Raw genomic sequence first — 17,972 nt, forward strand, 5'->3', positions numbered from 1 at the left:
CCAGCTCATTTCCCCGCAATTTTAATGTATTAAAAGCGCCATCTCTCGTGGATGTTTTAAAGTGTAAACAAAACGTCAGTCTATCATTTTGGCGGTGGTATATTAAGGTAGTGGGTGTAGGAGGTTGGTTCAAAGTTACTCCTTGGGAAACCCCCTCTTTGAAAAATACCTTTTGTATATTATAGAAATAGCTTTAGAGCGCCGCCCTGTTTAGAAATTATAATTTTCCGAGTCTGCTTCTTGAGATATTTCCACAATTTCAACTATTGCCGCTATTTCTTAAGCTTATAATTCCTTCGGGAAACTTGGTCGAAGAGCAAGTTGGCACCAACTCGGATCTATGACGCTTTGAAAGTAATTGTTCCTTAGGCATTGTGCTGTTTACTTTTAAGTACTCAATTTAAAATTGTTTTATATAATTAAGTGACTTTAAATTTAGGCGTAATTGTTTGAATTTGCCTCAGTCGTTTTGATCGGCAGGTTGTTAGAGTTTTCCATTGACAACTTACTCCTCGACCAAAGTCGGATTTACGCTTCTTCCAAATTTACGATTTAGAAATGCCATTTTTGCGAAAGCTCGGTCGTTTTACCTGATTTAAAAGTTTAATAAGCACCGCCGGCGCTAGGGAGCGCTTCGCGTATACGTCTTAACCCGTGTTATTACCAAGTTTACCGCCGTAAATCTCTAGTTTCTCGTACAGAATTAAACCTCCCCTATCAGACCTAGTCTTAACTGAATTTAAAATGCCGCTTGAATTTTAATGCATTTTTTCGTTTTAATTAATAATCCATATGGTACTGAGGTAGGAGTGATACTTTTGTACTAAAGAGTAGCAGGGTGACCATAATTCCTATATTTCCTATTTTTTGCTATAATTTAACGTATTTCCTTTTTTCCTATAATTTAACGTATTTCCTTTTTTCCTATAATTTAACGTATTTCCCTTTTCCTATCATTTAACGTATTTCTTTTTCCTATAATTTAACGTATTTCTTTTTCCTATAATTTAACGTATTTCCTTTTTTCCTATACTTTAACATATTTCCCATTTTCCTATAATTTAACGTATTTCCCTTTTCCTATCATTTAACATTTCTTTTTCCTATAATTTAACGTATTTCCTTTTTCCTATAATTTAACGTATTTCCTTTTTCCTATAATTTAACGTATTTCCTTTTTCCCTATAATTTAACGTATTTCCTTTTTCATATAATTTAACGTATTTCTTTTTTCCTATAATTTAACGTATTTCCTTTTTCCTATAATTTAACGTATTTCCCCTTTTCCTATAATTTAACGTATTTCCTTTTTCCTATAATTTAACGTATTTCCCCTTTTCCTATAATTTGACTTATTTCCTTTTCCCCAAAATTTAACGTATTTCCTTTTTTCTTATAATTTAACTATTTCCTTTTTTCTTATACTTTAACTATTTCCTTTTTTCTTAAAATTTAACTATTTCCTTTTTTCCTTTAATTTCATTAAATTTCCTATAATACCCTATATTTTAACTCAAACGTCTGAAGAAATTAAAATAGTTGATATTTTACCCTTAGAAGTCTTCATATTGTCGTAGTTTTTAAAGATGCTTATTTCCAACACTGTTTGCCGATAGTTTTAGACTATTTCTATCGGTTATCAACTTTATTTTCGAATTTTATTCCCCCTTTAAATAATTTTTAAAACCGTTTTCTCTTATTGTACAATTAATTTTCTCCTATTTCTTTCTTTTTTCCCCAATTTCCCTCCTATATATTTTTCCTATATTTCACTGATAAATTTCTTTTAATTCCTTTAAAGGAATTAAAAATATTCCGTAGACACCAGCACCCTGAATTAGACCTTATTAGTATTATCATAAGCCTATCAACCTTTAGTTTGAATTGAAAGGCAGTGTTGGTTCAAGCTAACGACTGTCCAAAGTACAGCGCTAAATCCACCCGGTGGCGGAAAATAGAAACGTAACGCGTCCCGCAATGCATGATACCAGCTGCTTTGGTAAAAAAGAGGTGCGTAGAGAGAACGGGGGAAGGAAGAAGCTTCAATTTATCTCTACCAGGTGCCAATACTATCGCCTGATTTCTTCTTTTTCGCCCGTCCAGTGGTGGTACAAAGGGCGCTATGCGCGTTTCAAACTTAGAGGTTATAGGCTAATAGTATTATAGGTCATTTTTTATCCAAATTAAAACGCGCATATTCTTAACTTTTAACTGCGTTAAAATTGTATTCGGGGTTGTCGGACTTAAATCAATTTCATTTAAATTACCTAAGATACTTCATTGTTTCATGAAAATGTACAAAGCAATGCTGTTTAACATTGGCAATTCAGAGCAAACAAAATTAAATTTGGTTTTTAAATCGTAATTAAATTTAATTTAAATTTTAATTTAAATTACCGTTCTACCAGGGACCCCAGAGGTCCTATATTTTCAAAAATGTCCTATAACATCCTATGTTTTTAGCAAAATCCCGCCCAAGTCCTATAAAATCCTATAATTTGGATATTTTGCCCATTTCAAATCCAGCCACTCACGAGGAGACTACCCGAGGTGATAATCACCGATTTTGTTGAAACTAGGTGGGTATGTAGACCTTATGGTAAAATGAAATTTGACCAAGGGAAAAGTTGCCATGGCAACCGAAAATGTTTTTGACAACAAAGTCTGTATATTGTCCCATTGAAAATAACAATTGATCAATTTTTACATATTTTGATCAAATTGACCAAAATTCATCAAAATATCATAAAATTCATTTCATTTGTCAATTTTGATCTATTTTTTTGGTTTTGAAATTTGAAATTTTTTTAAAATTTTTCACAGGGGGGGGGGGGTACCCTTAGAAGTGCTCAGATTCCCATGTTATTTTCAATGAGAAAATATACATACTGTGTTGTCAAAAACATTTTCGGTTGCCAGGGCAAAACTAATGCCCATTGCAATTTTTCCCTTGGTGAAATTTCATGTTACCATAAGGTCTACAGACCCACCTAGTTTCAATAAAATCGGTGATTTTCACCTCGGGTAGTCTCCTCGTCAGTTAAATTGCTAGAATTAGCTATAGGATAAATTCCTATACCAAGTCATTCTAGTCTATACTTTTGTTAATGTTAACATGGTTAGCTACTAGTATATTTTTGTGATAAAATGGTTAACTAGTTTAAATGTTTTAAGTGAAAATCAAAGATTTATTTCTCTAAATATAGATTTAGTTTTTAAATGCATAAAGTTAGTAAATTAAATAGCCTATATAGTCCTATAAAATCCTATAATTTTTTAACAATAGTCCTATAAAGTCCTATATTTTTATAAATATAATCCTATTTTTCCTATAAAAAAATTGAAGATTTGAGTGGGGGCCCTGCGTTCTACTCAAATTACTAGTGTTGTAAGTCGGAAAATTTCCGCTCGGAAACTTTTCCGGAAAATGACCGAGGGCTTTTTTTCCGGAAAAGTTTCCGTATTTTTCCGAAAAAAATAAAGTTTTAATTCCATGATTAGTCTAATATATTGTTTGCAAATTTAAATAAAGCGGCATTTTCGCCTCATTTTTTCTAATCTAAAAGTAAAACTAAACCTCTAGAGTAGTTTAAACTGATTAACAATGTAACACTACTAATGGTTTTAGTATGTTTACTGATATTGCACATTTTACATCGATAAAAAGTTAAAAACATTAAAAACCCTTAAAAAGTAATTTAAGTTTCATTTTTTTATTTTTCCGATTTGCGGAAAATTTTCTGGAAATTTTTCCGCATTTTATTTTTCTGGAAAATCAACAACACTACAAATTAAATGAGTAATTTTTAAAGAAAAAGATAAATACAACGTTAAATAAATCAATAAATCTAAAATAATTGATTCAAAGCATTAAAAATACGATTTCAATATAATTAAACGATTTTAGTTTTTTTTTTAAATGAAATCAACAGCTCCGATTATAACGGCTAAATAACCTCAAAATTCGCAGCCATTACTAGCGTGAAAATAGAGCTTAACACTAGAAATGGAGGGTTTCAAATTGCACGAGTTTTCCAATATCAATATCTGAAACAGAAAATGAAAATTCTTGGAGCGTAAGCGAAATTTAAGTGTTTCACCCGCTACTGACGAGCGTGGAAATGGAGCTTAAAGCGAAAAATCGTTTGCTTAGACGCTACAATTTGTAACGTAAGTAGCACCAGCTATCCAGGCTCCTGTTAAACCTAGTGGCGGGCATTTGAATTTAGTACGAACTTTATACTCCCTTTAATATGTTAAACAGTAATTTCAGTTGGTTTAACGCCACCCAATTCAAAAACAAACTCCTTAGTATAGTATATTATCGTATAGATTTATGTACAGTCCCGATCAAAAGTTTCTGGCCGTTTTCTCTTAGAAGCCATTTTGTTTCTATTTTATGTAGAGAACCAACTGGGGGGCTTTTTGAAAAGAATACCTGCACGAAAATAATATGCTAGCACCTTTTGGGCGGAGGCAAAGCCGGAAATAGGAAAACCACTACCAAATGATATCACGATAAAATGAATCAATTATACACAGTGTTCCGAAGTGGTAAATGTCAAGGGTCAAATAATGTGGCAAAAAGTGGTAAATACCGCGTTGGCGAATAATACTTTTACTGGCTAATATGGCAAATATAGGCCAATAATAAATCTTAATAAAAATAAAAAAACATACCAAATAAAAAATATATTTGTGCTATTTTAGACAAATATACTTGATTAGTTGCCAGGTTTTGGGCTAGAAACTCAATTATATCCCAATCTAGTTATTTCTTTGGGCTATTTTTCAACGGTTTTTCCTGAGTTGGAATTCGTGTGCTATAAATCTTTAAGGTGTTTTTAAAGGTTTTTTGTGAAAAATTGAAACATTATCTCACATGTAAGTGATGCTACATATCTGAAAGATATAATTTGCATCATTTAAATGAATTTACTGATTATTAGTCACTATTTGCCAATTTTTGCCACTGACATGGACTTTATTCTAAAAAGGTGACAATTAGGTAACACTGATTATACAGGGTGTCCACTAAATAACGAAAGATGACAAATAACTGAAAGTTTTTTTTAATTTTAATTTTAATGACCTTGAATCATGTCTTTAAGGTCATTCAAAAACTCCTCCTGTAGAGTTTGTTGAAATTACGATTTGGGTACATTTGTTCGAATTTCATTCGTCCGAACGGTGGTACAAATGTCCGAATGCCGGAAAACAGGATCGTATGTCCGAAAACGTATTTCATTTGCCCGAAAAATTTATCACAACTTTTGTTGGTGGTTTAGTCGTTCAATTTATGTTAACTTTACTGGCGAATCTCATTTGTTCGAATAATCGTTTGTCCGTTTTTTCGAACATTAGGAATTGGTTGTTTTTTTTTAATATTGTTAATATAAGAAAATAGTAACATTAACGTGAACCTAACCTAACCTAAAATATCCACAACATTCAACGCAATTCCCACTTACTATATCGGCCAAAGAAAAAATGGACATAATAGGATAAAATGATTAGATATTATAATGCTTATATCCGTTTATTATTGAAATATTTTACATTTCATTTTATTTTGAAATTAAAAAAAAACAGCAATAAGAAATGCTAATTTAGCGACAGAATTCGGACAAGTGATGCTACCGATTCACAAGTTGTCCAATAGTTCTTTTTATAAAATAACCTTGGCCATCTTGTTGAAATGTTGCCTCCCCGCTTCAGCTGTGGATCCGTTCCCACTAAAGAGCTTATGAACTCCTTCTTAGGCATTGGCTGAACTGTTCCAGGGCAACATTTCAACAAGTTGGGCAAGCGTAAAGACATTTTATAAAATCAACTATTCGAACCATTGAAACATTTGTTATTTCGGCGGTTCGGACGAATGAAATTCGAACATTTGTTCCGCCGTTCGGACGATTGAAATTCGAACAAATGTACCTACCCCGAAATTACAACAAGTGTTAGAATAATTGAAATAACTATTCCGTATTTATTTTATTTAGTCACATTAAAACTAATTAGATTATTTTATTATCAAAAGCTGAATTCACTAACCTTCGATCATGCTAGTTCGACGCGTGATCACAATCCGAAACTAAATCTAGTTCCATTTTGCAAATCGGATTCGAACTTTAAAAGTTATTGAAGACATAGTGACGACGAAAAATATGAAAATCAACCCTAATTTAATTTAATTGCTCTTGTTTCAGTTAAAGTAAGTGGCGGCTCTATCAGGGCCACCTGTATTATGAAAAGGCCACTGTTATTCGAGATGGCCATGAATCTAGCCGATTCTTCGAAAAACGCGTCTTTACTGGAGAGCGTGGTGCCATCTATTAATGGAAAAGGAAGCTAAAATTAAAAATAGCCAAAATATGATAAGGTCGTCAGAGAGCCATTGTAGAGAATTATAGTTAGACAACTTATACTCTATTTCTGACGTAATCAATACTCTAAACTAGTGTAAACTAAGTAATTAAAATAAATATTTACAACGATTACCCGTACACTATAAAATCGCGTTACATGTTTCGGCTCCACAAAGTCAAATGAAGAGTTTGAAAACGGCGGCGTACACTCCATGTAACGCGATTTTAATTTTATTTATAAAAACTTCTTTAATAGTGTACCGGTAATCGTTGTAAATTTTTATTTAAATATACTTTATTTAGTGGACTTTAACCGCAATTATATATCCTGTGTAAAAATATTGTTTATAATTGCAGTAATTTATCTTATTGACCAATTTACAAACGAGCCAATCAACGCGAGGGGTACCTATAAGTACCTCCTTGTTTATTTCGGCGCTAGCGACATCTATTGGAAAAAAAAATACTTCGCGTCGAGCCGTCACTTGCCTTAAAAGTGAAATTAGGGTTAATTTTCATCTTTTTCGTCGTAACTATTTCTTATAGGCCTACAACCAAAAAGTGTCAGCGCATTATTTTTCACTGCACATTATTTTCGTGAAGATATTCCTTTCCAAAAAGCCCCCAGTCAGTTCGCTACATAAAATAGAAACCAAATGACTCCCAAGAGAAAACTGGTAGAAACTTTTGATCGGGACTGTACAACAACATTTCTGTAGTCCGCTAACGTCTAACGTTATTGCGTAAACTTTAAAACAAACTCGACTTTGCTTTCAAAACAAATCGATCGAAACTAAACTGTCGAGAAAGGAAAGCTAGCGCCATCTATGACGGCCGGCCAAATGGCGACAACCTTAGTACAAATTACAATTTTGGGGCCAAAAGAGTAAGAGTTAAAAAAAAAGTGTTTATACCCGTTATGGTAGCGGAGAAAATGACACAACGCGATGGCCAATTTCAGCGCGCGAAGCTAACACCCCGCTTAATTGTTAATCATTTTTACTAAGCCTTGGTTTCAATGGTAAAAAGTCCCCGAGGGGGACAGGCGGCAAAACGAGTCTTTTCAGTCGCGAGCTCTCGGGTGACGGAGGTAAAAAGGTTTCCCGTAATCATCCCATCTATATTTCCGCGTCTAAATTGCAGCTACCTTTCAGTATGGCCTAGGCTTAGAACTAAGCCACGTCCAGGGCGGGGAGAATGGTGCGAGCTGCGTCCGCGGGGCTTCGATCTATAGAAAATCCCTTTTGGAAAACAAAATCTCCGCACCATTTTGGTGGGAGTTTCCAATCTGGCATCGTCCCGTTATACTGACGCGGGCATGGCTTCGGAAGATCGACGAAGGATTGGTGGAACGTCGGGTTAACGTGAAGGCACGTACGAAAGGCAGGGTTCCCCACTCCACCGAACGTTCATCGACGCATCTCATTTTACCTGAGCCTCCTTACTCCTCCGGTTGAAGGTTTTCCGATCATAATTTCCCGCGAGGTTTGGTCCGTCTGATCCCGATGGCCCCTTCCCCTCTGTTGGCCCTAGTACTTTCATATTTTATAGAGAACCCAACTGATTTTCCCCACGGATTGTGAATAATATATAGCGGTATTTCGTGCTTTTGCCCATTTTGAGCGGTTACTCTTTTTATCTCGATTCCTATGTATATTGGTTTTGTGCTTTTGTAAATTTGGTTAGTTTCTCGTGATTGCGAGTAGCGTAATTACAATTTTTACACACTCCCCCGTTAGTTAGCTTTCCCTCTATTCGTTACGCGCTTGATCCTATAGAGAAGTTTTAACTCAGTTGCAAAAAGGGATCGTCAATTTTGGAAAAGCAAATATACATTTTCGGAGCGCGTTTTCCGGGAATTTGTCTTTTGATGTTTATGACCGGGACTATTTGTACATGTTGAAAGGGGTATACTAAATTAGTTGGAAAGTTTAAAAATGCTTGTGAAATTTAGTAAATATTCGTGTTTCGCCAGTTTTACAGGGTTAGTACACGACCTGGAATACCTGGAAAACCTGGAGAAGTCAGGGAATTTGAAAATGTTTCCAAAAGGTCAGGGAAAAGTCAGGGAATTTGAAAATGTTTCCCAATGGTCAGGGAATAGTCAGGGAAATTTAAAATGGTCCGAAATAGTAAGGGAATTTTAAAATGACCCCAAAAAAAATCTGGAAAATAAAGTTTTGAAAAATGTCTTAAAAATACATAATTAACATTTTTCAAGATTTTACCTCAAAACATAAATTTATTCTACAAAAATGGTCAGGGAAATTTGGCAATTTAGTCAGGGAAAACCTGGAAAGGTCAGGGAATTTTATTCCGGAAATTTTGTACGAACCCTGTTTTACGAAGAATTGATTTAATAGGATCTAATGATTTTAGGTAATAGTTCGGTTATTAGGAGTACATTCTAACACGTAACTAAGTGTGAAATTGAGCGGGCAGATAATATACAAGTAAGCCTAAACATTCGTGGAAAAGTTTGGTAATTTAAATATAGGCCTAAATATTGACGGAAAAGTTAGGTGGTTTCAAAATAAGCCTACAAATTAAGAAAAAAATTCTCAGAATTTTGAGAATTCGTAAAAGCCAGGGAATTTTAAAATAAGTCTAAATATTCAGGGAAAAATCTGTAAATTTTGAGACATTTTAAAAAGTCGAGTAATTTAAATTTATCTAATTAAAATAGTTTTTAAACGTTGCAATAAGTTTTTTGTAGTTGGTATTTTAGTGTAAAGGTTAAGTAAATTCATTAACTTCTGATAAAAGCAAAATATGAAGTTAAAAATTGTTTAATTCTTAAAATTATCGGGAAAAGCAGGGGAAAATGTGGGAATTTGAATATGGAAAATTAATTCCAACCTTAAATATGAAAGGGGATATAACCTGCAAAGCAATCTTTATGGTAGACCCCTTCAATTTTTCAAATAACCCTGTACAGTGTACCAAACATGTCTAAGACCAAAGGCAAGAGCGACAGAGAGCTTCAAAGTGTGGCGTACTAGCCCCTTTAAGTAGGCTGCAACAAGCGCCAAACCAAGCAGCAGGGAAATGCGAACATTAAAGTTTGGGTTCGTGTGATAGGTAAAAAAGGACTTTAACAATTCGAAGTAACCAGCGTAAAAAAAGTAAACTTAAACAGTATTTTATGTCCCTGCTGCTTGGTTTTGCGCTTGTTCCAGCCTAATTCCAGGGGCTAGTAGGCCACACTTTGAAGCTCTCTGGCGCTCTTTTAACTCATCGTTGGAAAAGGGGGGAAAACACACATACTTCTCAACTCACACCCTACAACTCCTTAAAATTTTTCCATCACCTTTTGAAACACCCTGTACAATATATGGAGTGTAGACTATCTAAAAATTAATTTATAGTGATTGGAATACAGCTGTTTTGACCTATTTTTCACTTACTAAGAAAACCGATTTTTCGAATGGAATCTAACGTGATATGATCTCTTTTCTTTTGGGCAGATATTCAAGAATTTTACGAAATAACGTTGCTGGATGACACAAAGAGTATTCAACAGAAAACGGCAGAGACCTTACAAATCGCCTGCAAATGGGAAAATAGCCCACCGTTGACGGGAGGCCATAGTCTCACTAATAATGAGGTAGGATCTAGTTCCGCCTTTTTGTGTGTGTAAAGAAGTGCTTTTGCTCGCTACTCTCTCTCCCCCCCCCCCTGATAGCAGGGTTGCCAGGAAATTTAAAATGGGTCTAAAAGTCGGGGAATTTTGAACAATTTGTCTAAAAGTCGGGGAATTTTGAACAATTTGTCTAAAAATCAGGGAAATGTCAGGCAATTATAAAAAAACTGAAACAAAGATTCAGGGAAAGTCAGGGAATTTGAATATGGGTCTAAAATTAAGGGAAAATAATCAAAAGACAGGGAATTTTAAAAAAATAATCTAAAAATCAGGGAATTAAAAAAAAATATTTAAGAATCAGGGAATTTAAAAAATTAATCTAAAAATCAGGGAAATGTCAAGGAATTTAAGTTCGGTTGCAAATAGGAAACGTTTACTAAAATCTAGAATTAAAAAATACAAAATTATGACACAAAATAAGTCAGGAAAAATCTTCGGAGATGGTCAGGGAAAACCTGGAAAAGTCAGGGAATTTGAAAATGAAAAAACTGTGGCAATCCTGGAGAGTCTTCTTTTAAAAATACCCTTTTTTCCCTTCCGAAGTTGACCGGTTATTCGGTATCTAGCGACTCCTGGCCGAAAAAACATAAAACTTCGATAAGGAAATAAATAGTTGCAATTCGCGAAAGTATCGCCATCTATTAGAATTTGTAGCCAAATCGAGTTAGTTCATCCAGTTGTTTCTTCGCTCCGTCGACAGATAGCGCCACTGGGCTCGGGATCGATTTGTACAGGCAAATTCAATTTTAGCGCTACCTTTACGGTAAAAACTAGGATTATGTATTGGAAAATGGTCGAGTTTTTATTTAAATAAATTGGTCCATAGTTTTCAATTTTTCATTGCACGATTTAAATTTAATTTAGGGTTGTCCATTTTTTTTGTTTTATCGGTTTTTCGGACGGTTTTTATTTGAGAATGGCGGATGTGAGATTTCAACCATATTTCTAAGACGTTTTTTTTTAAATGCACTACGTATCCATCCATCTAGGCTGATAAATGAAACATGCAAGTTCGTGGGTCCCAACGACCTAGAATTTCACCCCAGAAGGGCGTATTTCGGGGGCTGCGAAACGTACATAGCTTTTAGGTTCAAACCCATCCCCCGGAAATGACGTTAAGCTACTTAAAAATATTTGCTTAATTATAAACTATATTTTGGCCGATATAGTGTTTTAAACCGAAATTAGATTGATCGGATTTGTATTTGTCGGCCGTCATCTGCGCATATCAGATATCCTTTCAGGTCGTGTTATTCCTATAAAATCCTGTATTTTCAATGTCCTATAACATCCTATATTATTACTAACAATATAGGATGTTATAGGACATTTTTGAAAATCGGTTACCGATATATACTATAAAATCCTATAAGTTTGATATTTTGCCCATTTCAAATCCCGCCACCCAGTTAAATTGCTAATTTAGTTATAGGATAAATTCCTATACAAAGTCATTCTAGTCTATACTTTTCTTATTGTTAACACGGTTAGCTACTAGTATATTTTTGTGATAAAATCAAATATTTATTTCACTGTATATAGATTTTGTTTTTAAATGCATAAAGTAAATGAAATAGCATATATAGTCCTAACAAATACTATAATTTTGGAAAAATAGACCTATAAAGTCCTAAAATTTTGGATACAAAATTAAAAAATAGACCTATAAAGTCCTATATTTTTAGAAATATAATCCTATATTTTCCTATAACAAAATTGAAGATTTGAGTTTTGGCCCTGCAATATCTATCCGTGATAAATGTTTTTTTAATATATCAGATCGTCTATCGGATGAGATCTAGAATATGGTTGTAATAGGGTTCAGTCGATCGACCTTGACATTTTTCGGAAATTTATCTGCAACTTATTTTTTGAAAGAAACCTAGTATTATTTTATCTATACTTGCCGTAGTTCAAAAAACGCATAACAGATATGAATGTCTATCAGTTATCGCTAATGGATATTTCAAAGTTACCGCTATTCTGTAAAAATCAAAAATGACAAAAAAAATCATGTTTCGTCTCAAACAGGGTTCGTACACGACCTGGAAAGGTCAGGGAATTTGAAAATGTTTCGAAAAGGTCAGGGAAAAGTCAGGGAATTTGAAAATGATTCTTAATGGTCAGGGAATTGTCAGGGAAATTTATAATGGTCCAAAATAGTAAGGGAATTTTAAAATTGTCCAAAAAAAAAATCCGTCAAATAAATTTTTGAAAAATGCATTAAAAATACATAATTAACATTTTTCAAGATTTTACCTCAAAACGTAAATTTAATCTACAAAAATGGACAGGGAAATTTGGCAATTTAGTCAGGGAAAACCTGGAAATGTCAGGGAATTTAATTCCGGAAATTTTGTACGAACCCTGAAAAATGGCAATGCGCGTGTGCAGAAGAGGCTGCTATCGAAATATCAAACTATCGACCGTATTGGTCAAATTCAAAATCGTGGCGGTCTTCTGTATGGCGGCTTAAGTGATTTTAATGAAATGCTTCGACATACGATCGATGGTGCCAATTTAAGTCTTGGGCACCAAAAATAAACAGGTATTTTACATCCGCTTAAGCATTTAGTTTTTCAGGATTTATCTGGAAACGCTGAAATTCTTGAAAAAGTCAGGGAATTTAAATATGGGTATAAAGGTCAGGGAATTTTAAAAATTAGTTTAAAAACCAGGGAAATGTCAGGGAATTTAGTTTCGGTGGCAAATAGGAAACTTTTACAAAAATATTGGTTACAAAATACAAAATCTTGACACAAAATAAGTCATGGAAAATCTCCGGAGATGGTCAGGGAAAACCTGCAAAAGTTAGGGAATTTGATTGTGAAAAAACTGTGGCAACCCTGTTTATGATTTGAATAAAGTACCGGATAAAGCGTAACCTACTACCACTAATTAAAATTGAACTTACACAATCGATAGTTTGATTTTTCGATATCCGCCCTTTCTCCACACGCGCATTACCATGATAAAATAATTATAATAATTTTTTATTATTAATAATTATTATAATTATTATAATTAATTATTTTTTAATACCCAAGGCACCACCTTAGGCCCAAGTCATCTAGCAACTTATAATGCCTTTACTTTCTTTTTGTCTTTTTTGATTTTTGCAGAAAAGCCTTCCAAATCTAATTTCTTATCAGATATCGAAATCAAAACTAACTATTTACGAGTTTTAAAAGCAGATATCGAAATCAGATGTAGAATAAGCTTCAAAAGATAAAATTTTATGCCTATTTTAGTAGCTATATTATTTTCACTTGTTATTTATTATACCAGATTAGAATCACATTTATTTCTTCAGCCGATTCTATTTCAGCTCCCACGTTTGCCGTAAGCTCTAAAAATAGATCTAACGTAGACCAATTGACGTCAGTAGCACGTGGTTTCTACAATATCGTGAAAACGTTCAACTAATCATGATTTGATTCTTGTATTTTTTGTGATATTACGCTCTTTTCGAATCATTTGTCCAAGTCCTTAAAAAGCGAGAAAGGACGTTATTTGGGTCATACCGTAGTCGTAACGCTCTGTAGTCTGTCCATTTTTAGGTGAAAGCGTAGCCTCTTAGCTGACAGTCGCCGTTTATATCCGACAACGTAGACTGAACGTAGACCGTAACCCTTTAACCACACTGTCGAGTGATCGGAATGCACGGTTCGGGTTAGATAACCCTTGGCTGATTCGGTTTTTTTGGGGACGAGTTTAACGGTTATAGTGTCTGCGTATAGACGAAACAAACGTTTCAAAAAAGGGACGAGGCTTGGCAACGGGAGGATGGAAAGCGTGTAAAAAAGAAGTAGAAACAAATCAATGGACCAGGTGACATTAAGAAGCAGTTACCATGGTTACGGCGGCCGGTGGGATATGAGGGATACCCTTCTCTTTTCAAGTTGACTTTGAAGGAAGATAGAGGCTGCTTTTATTCCACTCTCTTCTCGCCATTTATTAGTCTCGTTGTTGAGTTTCGCCTCGAATAAAGGACGCTCTCTTTTTTTAAGGATTCTTTATTACGTATGCAGCGCCACATATTTCCGTGTGGGGGATTTGGGAAATGTTACTCGAGCCATCTTTGGGCGAGCTCATTTCGCGACGGTTTGGTCCAGTCTTCCAAATTGAGGGTGGTTATCTGGTTTAAAACGTTTTCAATTATTGAACCATATTTTTCATTTATCTCAATGTATATTTATTTCAATATATATTTTTTCATTTATTTCAATATATATTTTTTCGTTTATTTCAATATATATTTTTTCATTTATTTCAATATATATTTTTTCGTTCATTTCAATATATATTTTTTCATTTATTTCAATAAATATTTTTTCATTTATCTCAATATATATTTTTTCGTTTATTTCAATATATATTTTTTCATTTATTTCAATAAATATTTTTTCATTTATCTCAATATATATTTTTTCATTTATTTCAATATATATTTTTTCATTTATTTCAATATATATTTTTTCGTTTATTTCAATATATATTTTTTCATTTATTTCAATAAATATTTTTTCATTTATCTCAATATATATTTTTTCATTTATTTCAATATATTATATTATTATCATTAATATTATTAAATATATATTTTTTCATTTATTTCAATATATTATATTATTATCATTAATATTATTAAATATATATTTTTTCATTTATTTCAATATATTATATTATTATCATTAATATTATTAATATATCATTTATTATTTCCTGAATTGTTATTTTTTTTTGGTAGTCATTTATCCCAGGCAGGGTTCATACAGACCTGGAAAACCTTGAAAACCTGAAAATATCAGGGGGTTCCATTGTCGACAGAAAACTCATGGAAATTCCAATCTTTTTGTAAAAATCGGGAAATTTATCTTGCCCTAATGAATAGAAATTTACAAAGTTTTTATTATTAAAGATTTGACTTTGTTACTTCTTTTATATTGAACCAATTTAACCTAAATGACATTCATGAAATGAATTACTACGTAAATCTTTATTTTATCTTGCACCTGGAAATATTCGAGTGAAAACCTGGAAATATCAGGGAAATCGGGATTATAATTAGTGTATGAACCCTGCCAGGGCTTCCTCCTGGTCCCTAAACTATGTCAGTGGTTCAAATTTATCGTGGAGCCCTCGCATGAAAAAAAGTTCGCTATTTAAATTTTTTTGTCGAAACGAATTGTGTAATAGCACAATTCAAAATCTCGTAAAGCCCCTTGAATTTGAAATGGAGCCCCATTTGAGAATCACTGAATATATATCCGTATTTTTCTTCAAGGTCCATGAACAATCCCAAAATCGAGATCTGGCGTCTGATTATTATAAACAATAAAATGACTAAATATTTACTATTTATCCTGTAACAAAACCCTGAAAATGGAATACATTTAATAAAATAAAGGTAAAAAAATTGCCGAATTTTGGCTTAAAATAAGTCAGGCAACCCTGTAATAACACTTTTGTAAGCTCCATTCTCCTCCTAAGTGCATTACATTCAGCACGTGTGTTAGTGGTATTATCATTTTGTCATGTTTCGATGTCATAATTTGAGCCAGAGATTCCATCAGTACTATCAGAAGCCTCTAACTCGCTATACCGCCAACGTTAAACTTTTGAAACGTCTTGTTTTCGACACGGAGCAAAGAAGAAATTAACGCGGCCTAGGACTAGTGAGGGCTATATTTAGTCTTTGTAGCGAAAAAGTCGTTTGCTCTCCAAAACGTCGGTTGGCAAACCTGAAACGTAGGTATAGATCATCCTTGGCAGCGTTGCCAGACGTACGATAATTATCGCAGAGTGCGATAATTTGATCAAAATTTTAAGGGAGTACTATAATTTTCATGGCGTACGATATCGTACCATTATTTCGATAATTCTGCCTCAACGTACTATAATGTACGATAATCTTTATATTTTTTTAAAAACCTACGAACGATTTTTATTTTATTATTAATTTATATAACTTTTCTACTTAAAAATGAATGATATACATTTTCTGTAAGCGTAGTCCAGAGTGTGAGTTTATTACTCCTAGCTATTACCTCAACATTTAAAACATTTTTAAACATATTAAGTTCAGTTAATAATGATAATAGACATTTTGTTTATTTCCCTGAAATAAAACTCCTGTAGTGCATTAAAAAATCATCTAAATTCAACGCATTTATGTATGAATTAAAATTTATCGCCAAAAAGAAATGTACGATAATTATCAGAAAAATCGATAATTTTTTGGCCTAGATACGATAATTTCAGATTTTCGATCTGGCAACGCTGATCCTTGGTTTAAAACTTTAAACGCGAAAGGCGGGCAAGGCTTAATTGTTTTTCAAAGCGTATTGAGAAAATTATACGAAGATATCGCCTTCAGAATCACGATTATTGTTCATTAGTATGTATATTTACGATAGCAAATAATAGTTTTAACATTTATTACCTTTATAATGTAGAAATAACCACGTTCAATCAAAATGAGGCGAGTCTCAAAATTTAAAATCCCCAGCAAAATCCTATGGAAATTCTACGAGCTAAAATGTAAAGAATCGTGTGCATTAATCAAATGATTAATCCGCTACTGCACGCGTATGAATCGAGGGGCTATCCAATCATTTCAATGTTAGAAATTTTGTAGGCCTACATCTGATTTCAGGTTTCCAGTGATTTCAATATTTAATTGCTTAAAGTTCTTAAAGCTACTAAATTTACGTGATTTCATCGCTGATTTGTACACCTGAAGTCCCTCGCTATGAATATAACGAGACGACTATATTTTCAGGCCACTTATCGCCTTAACAAATCTGTAACCCTATTTCAAAAACGATACGTTTCACGATTTTGGGCGAGATAGATGCTTCTCAATATACAGGGTGTCCATTTTTATTCGAAAAAGTGATTTTGTTCAATAATCGTTGTAGTTAGAATTTTGAATTTTTTTGTGTTAATTGTCAGTACGGGGGGCCAGTGTTGTGCATAATGTTTATCGATTTCAAAAAAATATTTTCAAATTTTGAAAAAATAAATTTTTATTTATTGGAGATCGTCAAATTTTGCCAATGAGAAAAATGTAGAGCGACGTCGAAAACATAAGAATAACGTTTGGTCGTTGAAACCACAATCATTTTTCACGAAATTACACGCGTTTGAAAATTGACTTAACGGGTAAACAAAATAATTGGAAAAATACAAAACTAGAATATTTTGGATGCAGTGGAAGTCGTAAGACAATATAATTTTTAGACTGAACTAAATATTAATTTTATTAATTTAAATGAAATTTAATGAAAAATAACCGAAAGGGAAAACCAAAATTCTAAAAACAATATCCCCAAAATTGGAGACAATAAAAATTAATTTAATTTTCAAACGCGTGTAATTTCGTGAAAAACTATTTTGTTTTCAACGACCAAAATTTATTCTTATGTTTTCGACGTCGCTCTTCATTTTTCTCATTGGCAAAATTTTACGATTTCCAATAAATAAAAATTTATTTTTTCAAAATTTTAAAATATTTTTTTGAAGCCGATAAACATTATGTACAACAATGGCCCCCGGTACTGACAATTCACACAAAAAAATTCAAAATTCTAACTACAACGGTTATTGAAAAAAATCACTTTTTCGAATAAAAATGGACACCCTGTATAATATAATATAATAGTAATAATAATATAATATGATATAATAATAATAATAATAATAATAATATATATATATAATATAATAGTAATAATAATATAATATAATATAATATAATAATAATAATAATAATAATAATAATATATATAATATAATAATAATAATAATATATATATAATATAATAATATTGTAATAATAATATAATATATAATATAATAATAATAATAATAATAATAATATAATATATATAATATAATAATATTGTAATAATAATAATATAATTATAATAATATATATTAAATATAATATAATATAATAA

At 32.5% G+C, this 17,972-nt stretch overlaps 1 protein-coding gene across 3 annotated transcripts in view; it reads left to right on the top strand.

Moving 5' to 3' along the window:
* dlg1 (MAGUK family member discs large 1) overlaps nt 1-17,972 on the top strand; it is a 298,752-nt gene that overhangs the window by 96,208 nt on the left and 184,572 nt on the right. For all 3 annotated transcript variants that reach the window (XM_090168259.1, XM_090168260.1, XM_090168261.1), the window contains exon 3: nt 9,833-9,972. In XM_090168259.1, coding sequence (XP_090024385.1) covers nt 9,833-9,972 — 140 coding nt within the window. The remainder of the gene's footprint in view (nt 1-9,832; nt 9,973-17,972) is intronic.

The sequence above is a fragment of the Leiobunum rupestre genome, chromosome 3 (assembly GCF_980474605.1).
Source record: "Leiobunum rupestre chromosome 3, qqLeiRupe1.1.hap1, whole genome shotgun sequence".
Lineage (NCBI taxonomy): Eukaryota > Metazoa > Arthropoda > Arachnida > Opiliones > Sclerosomatidae > Leiobunum > Leiobunum rupestre.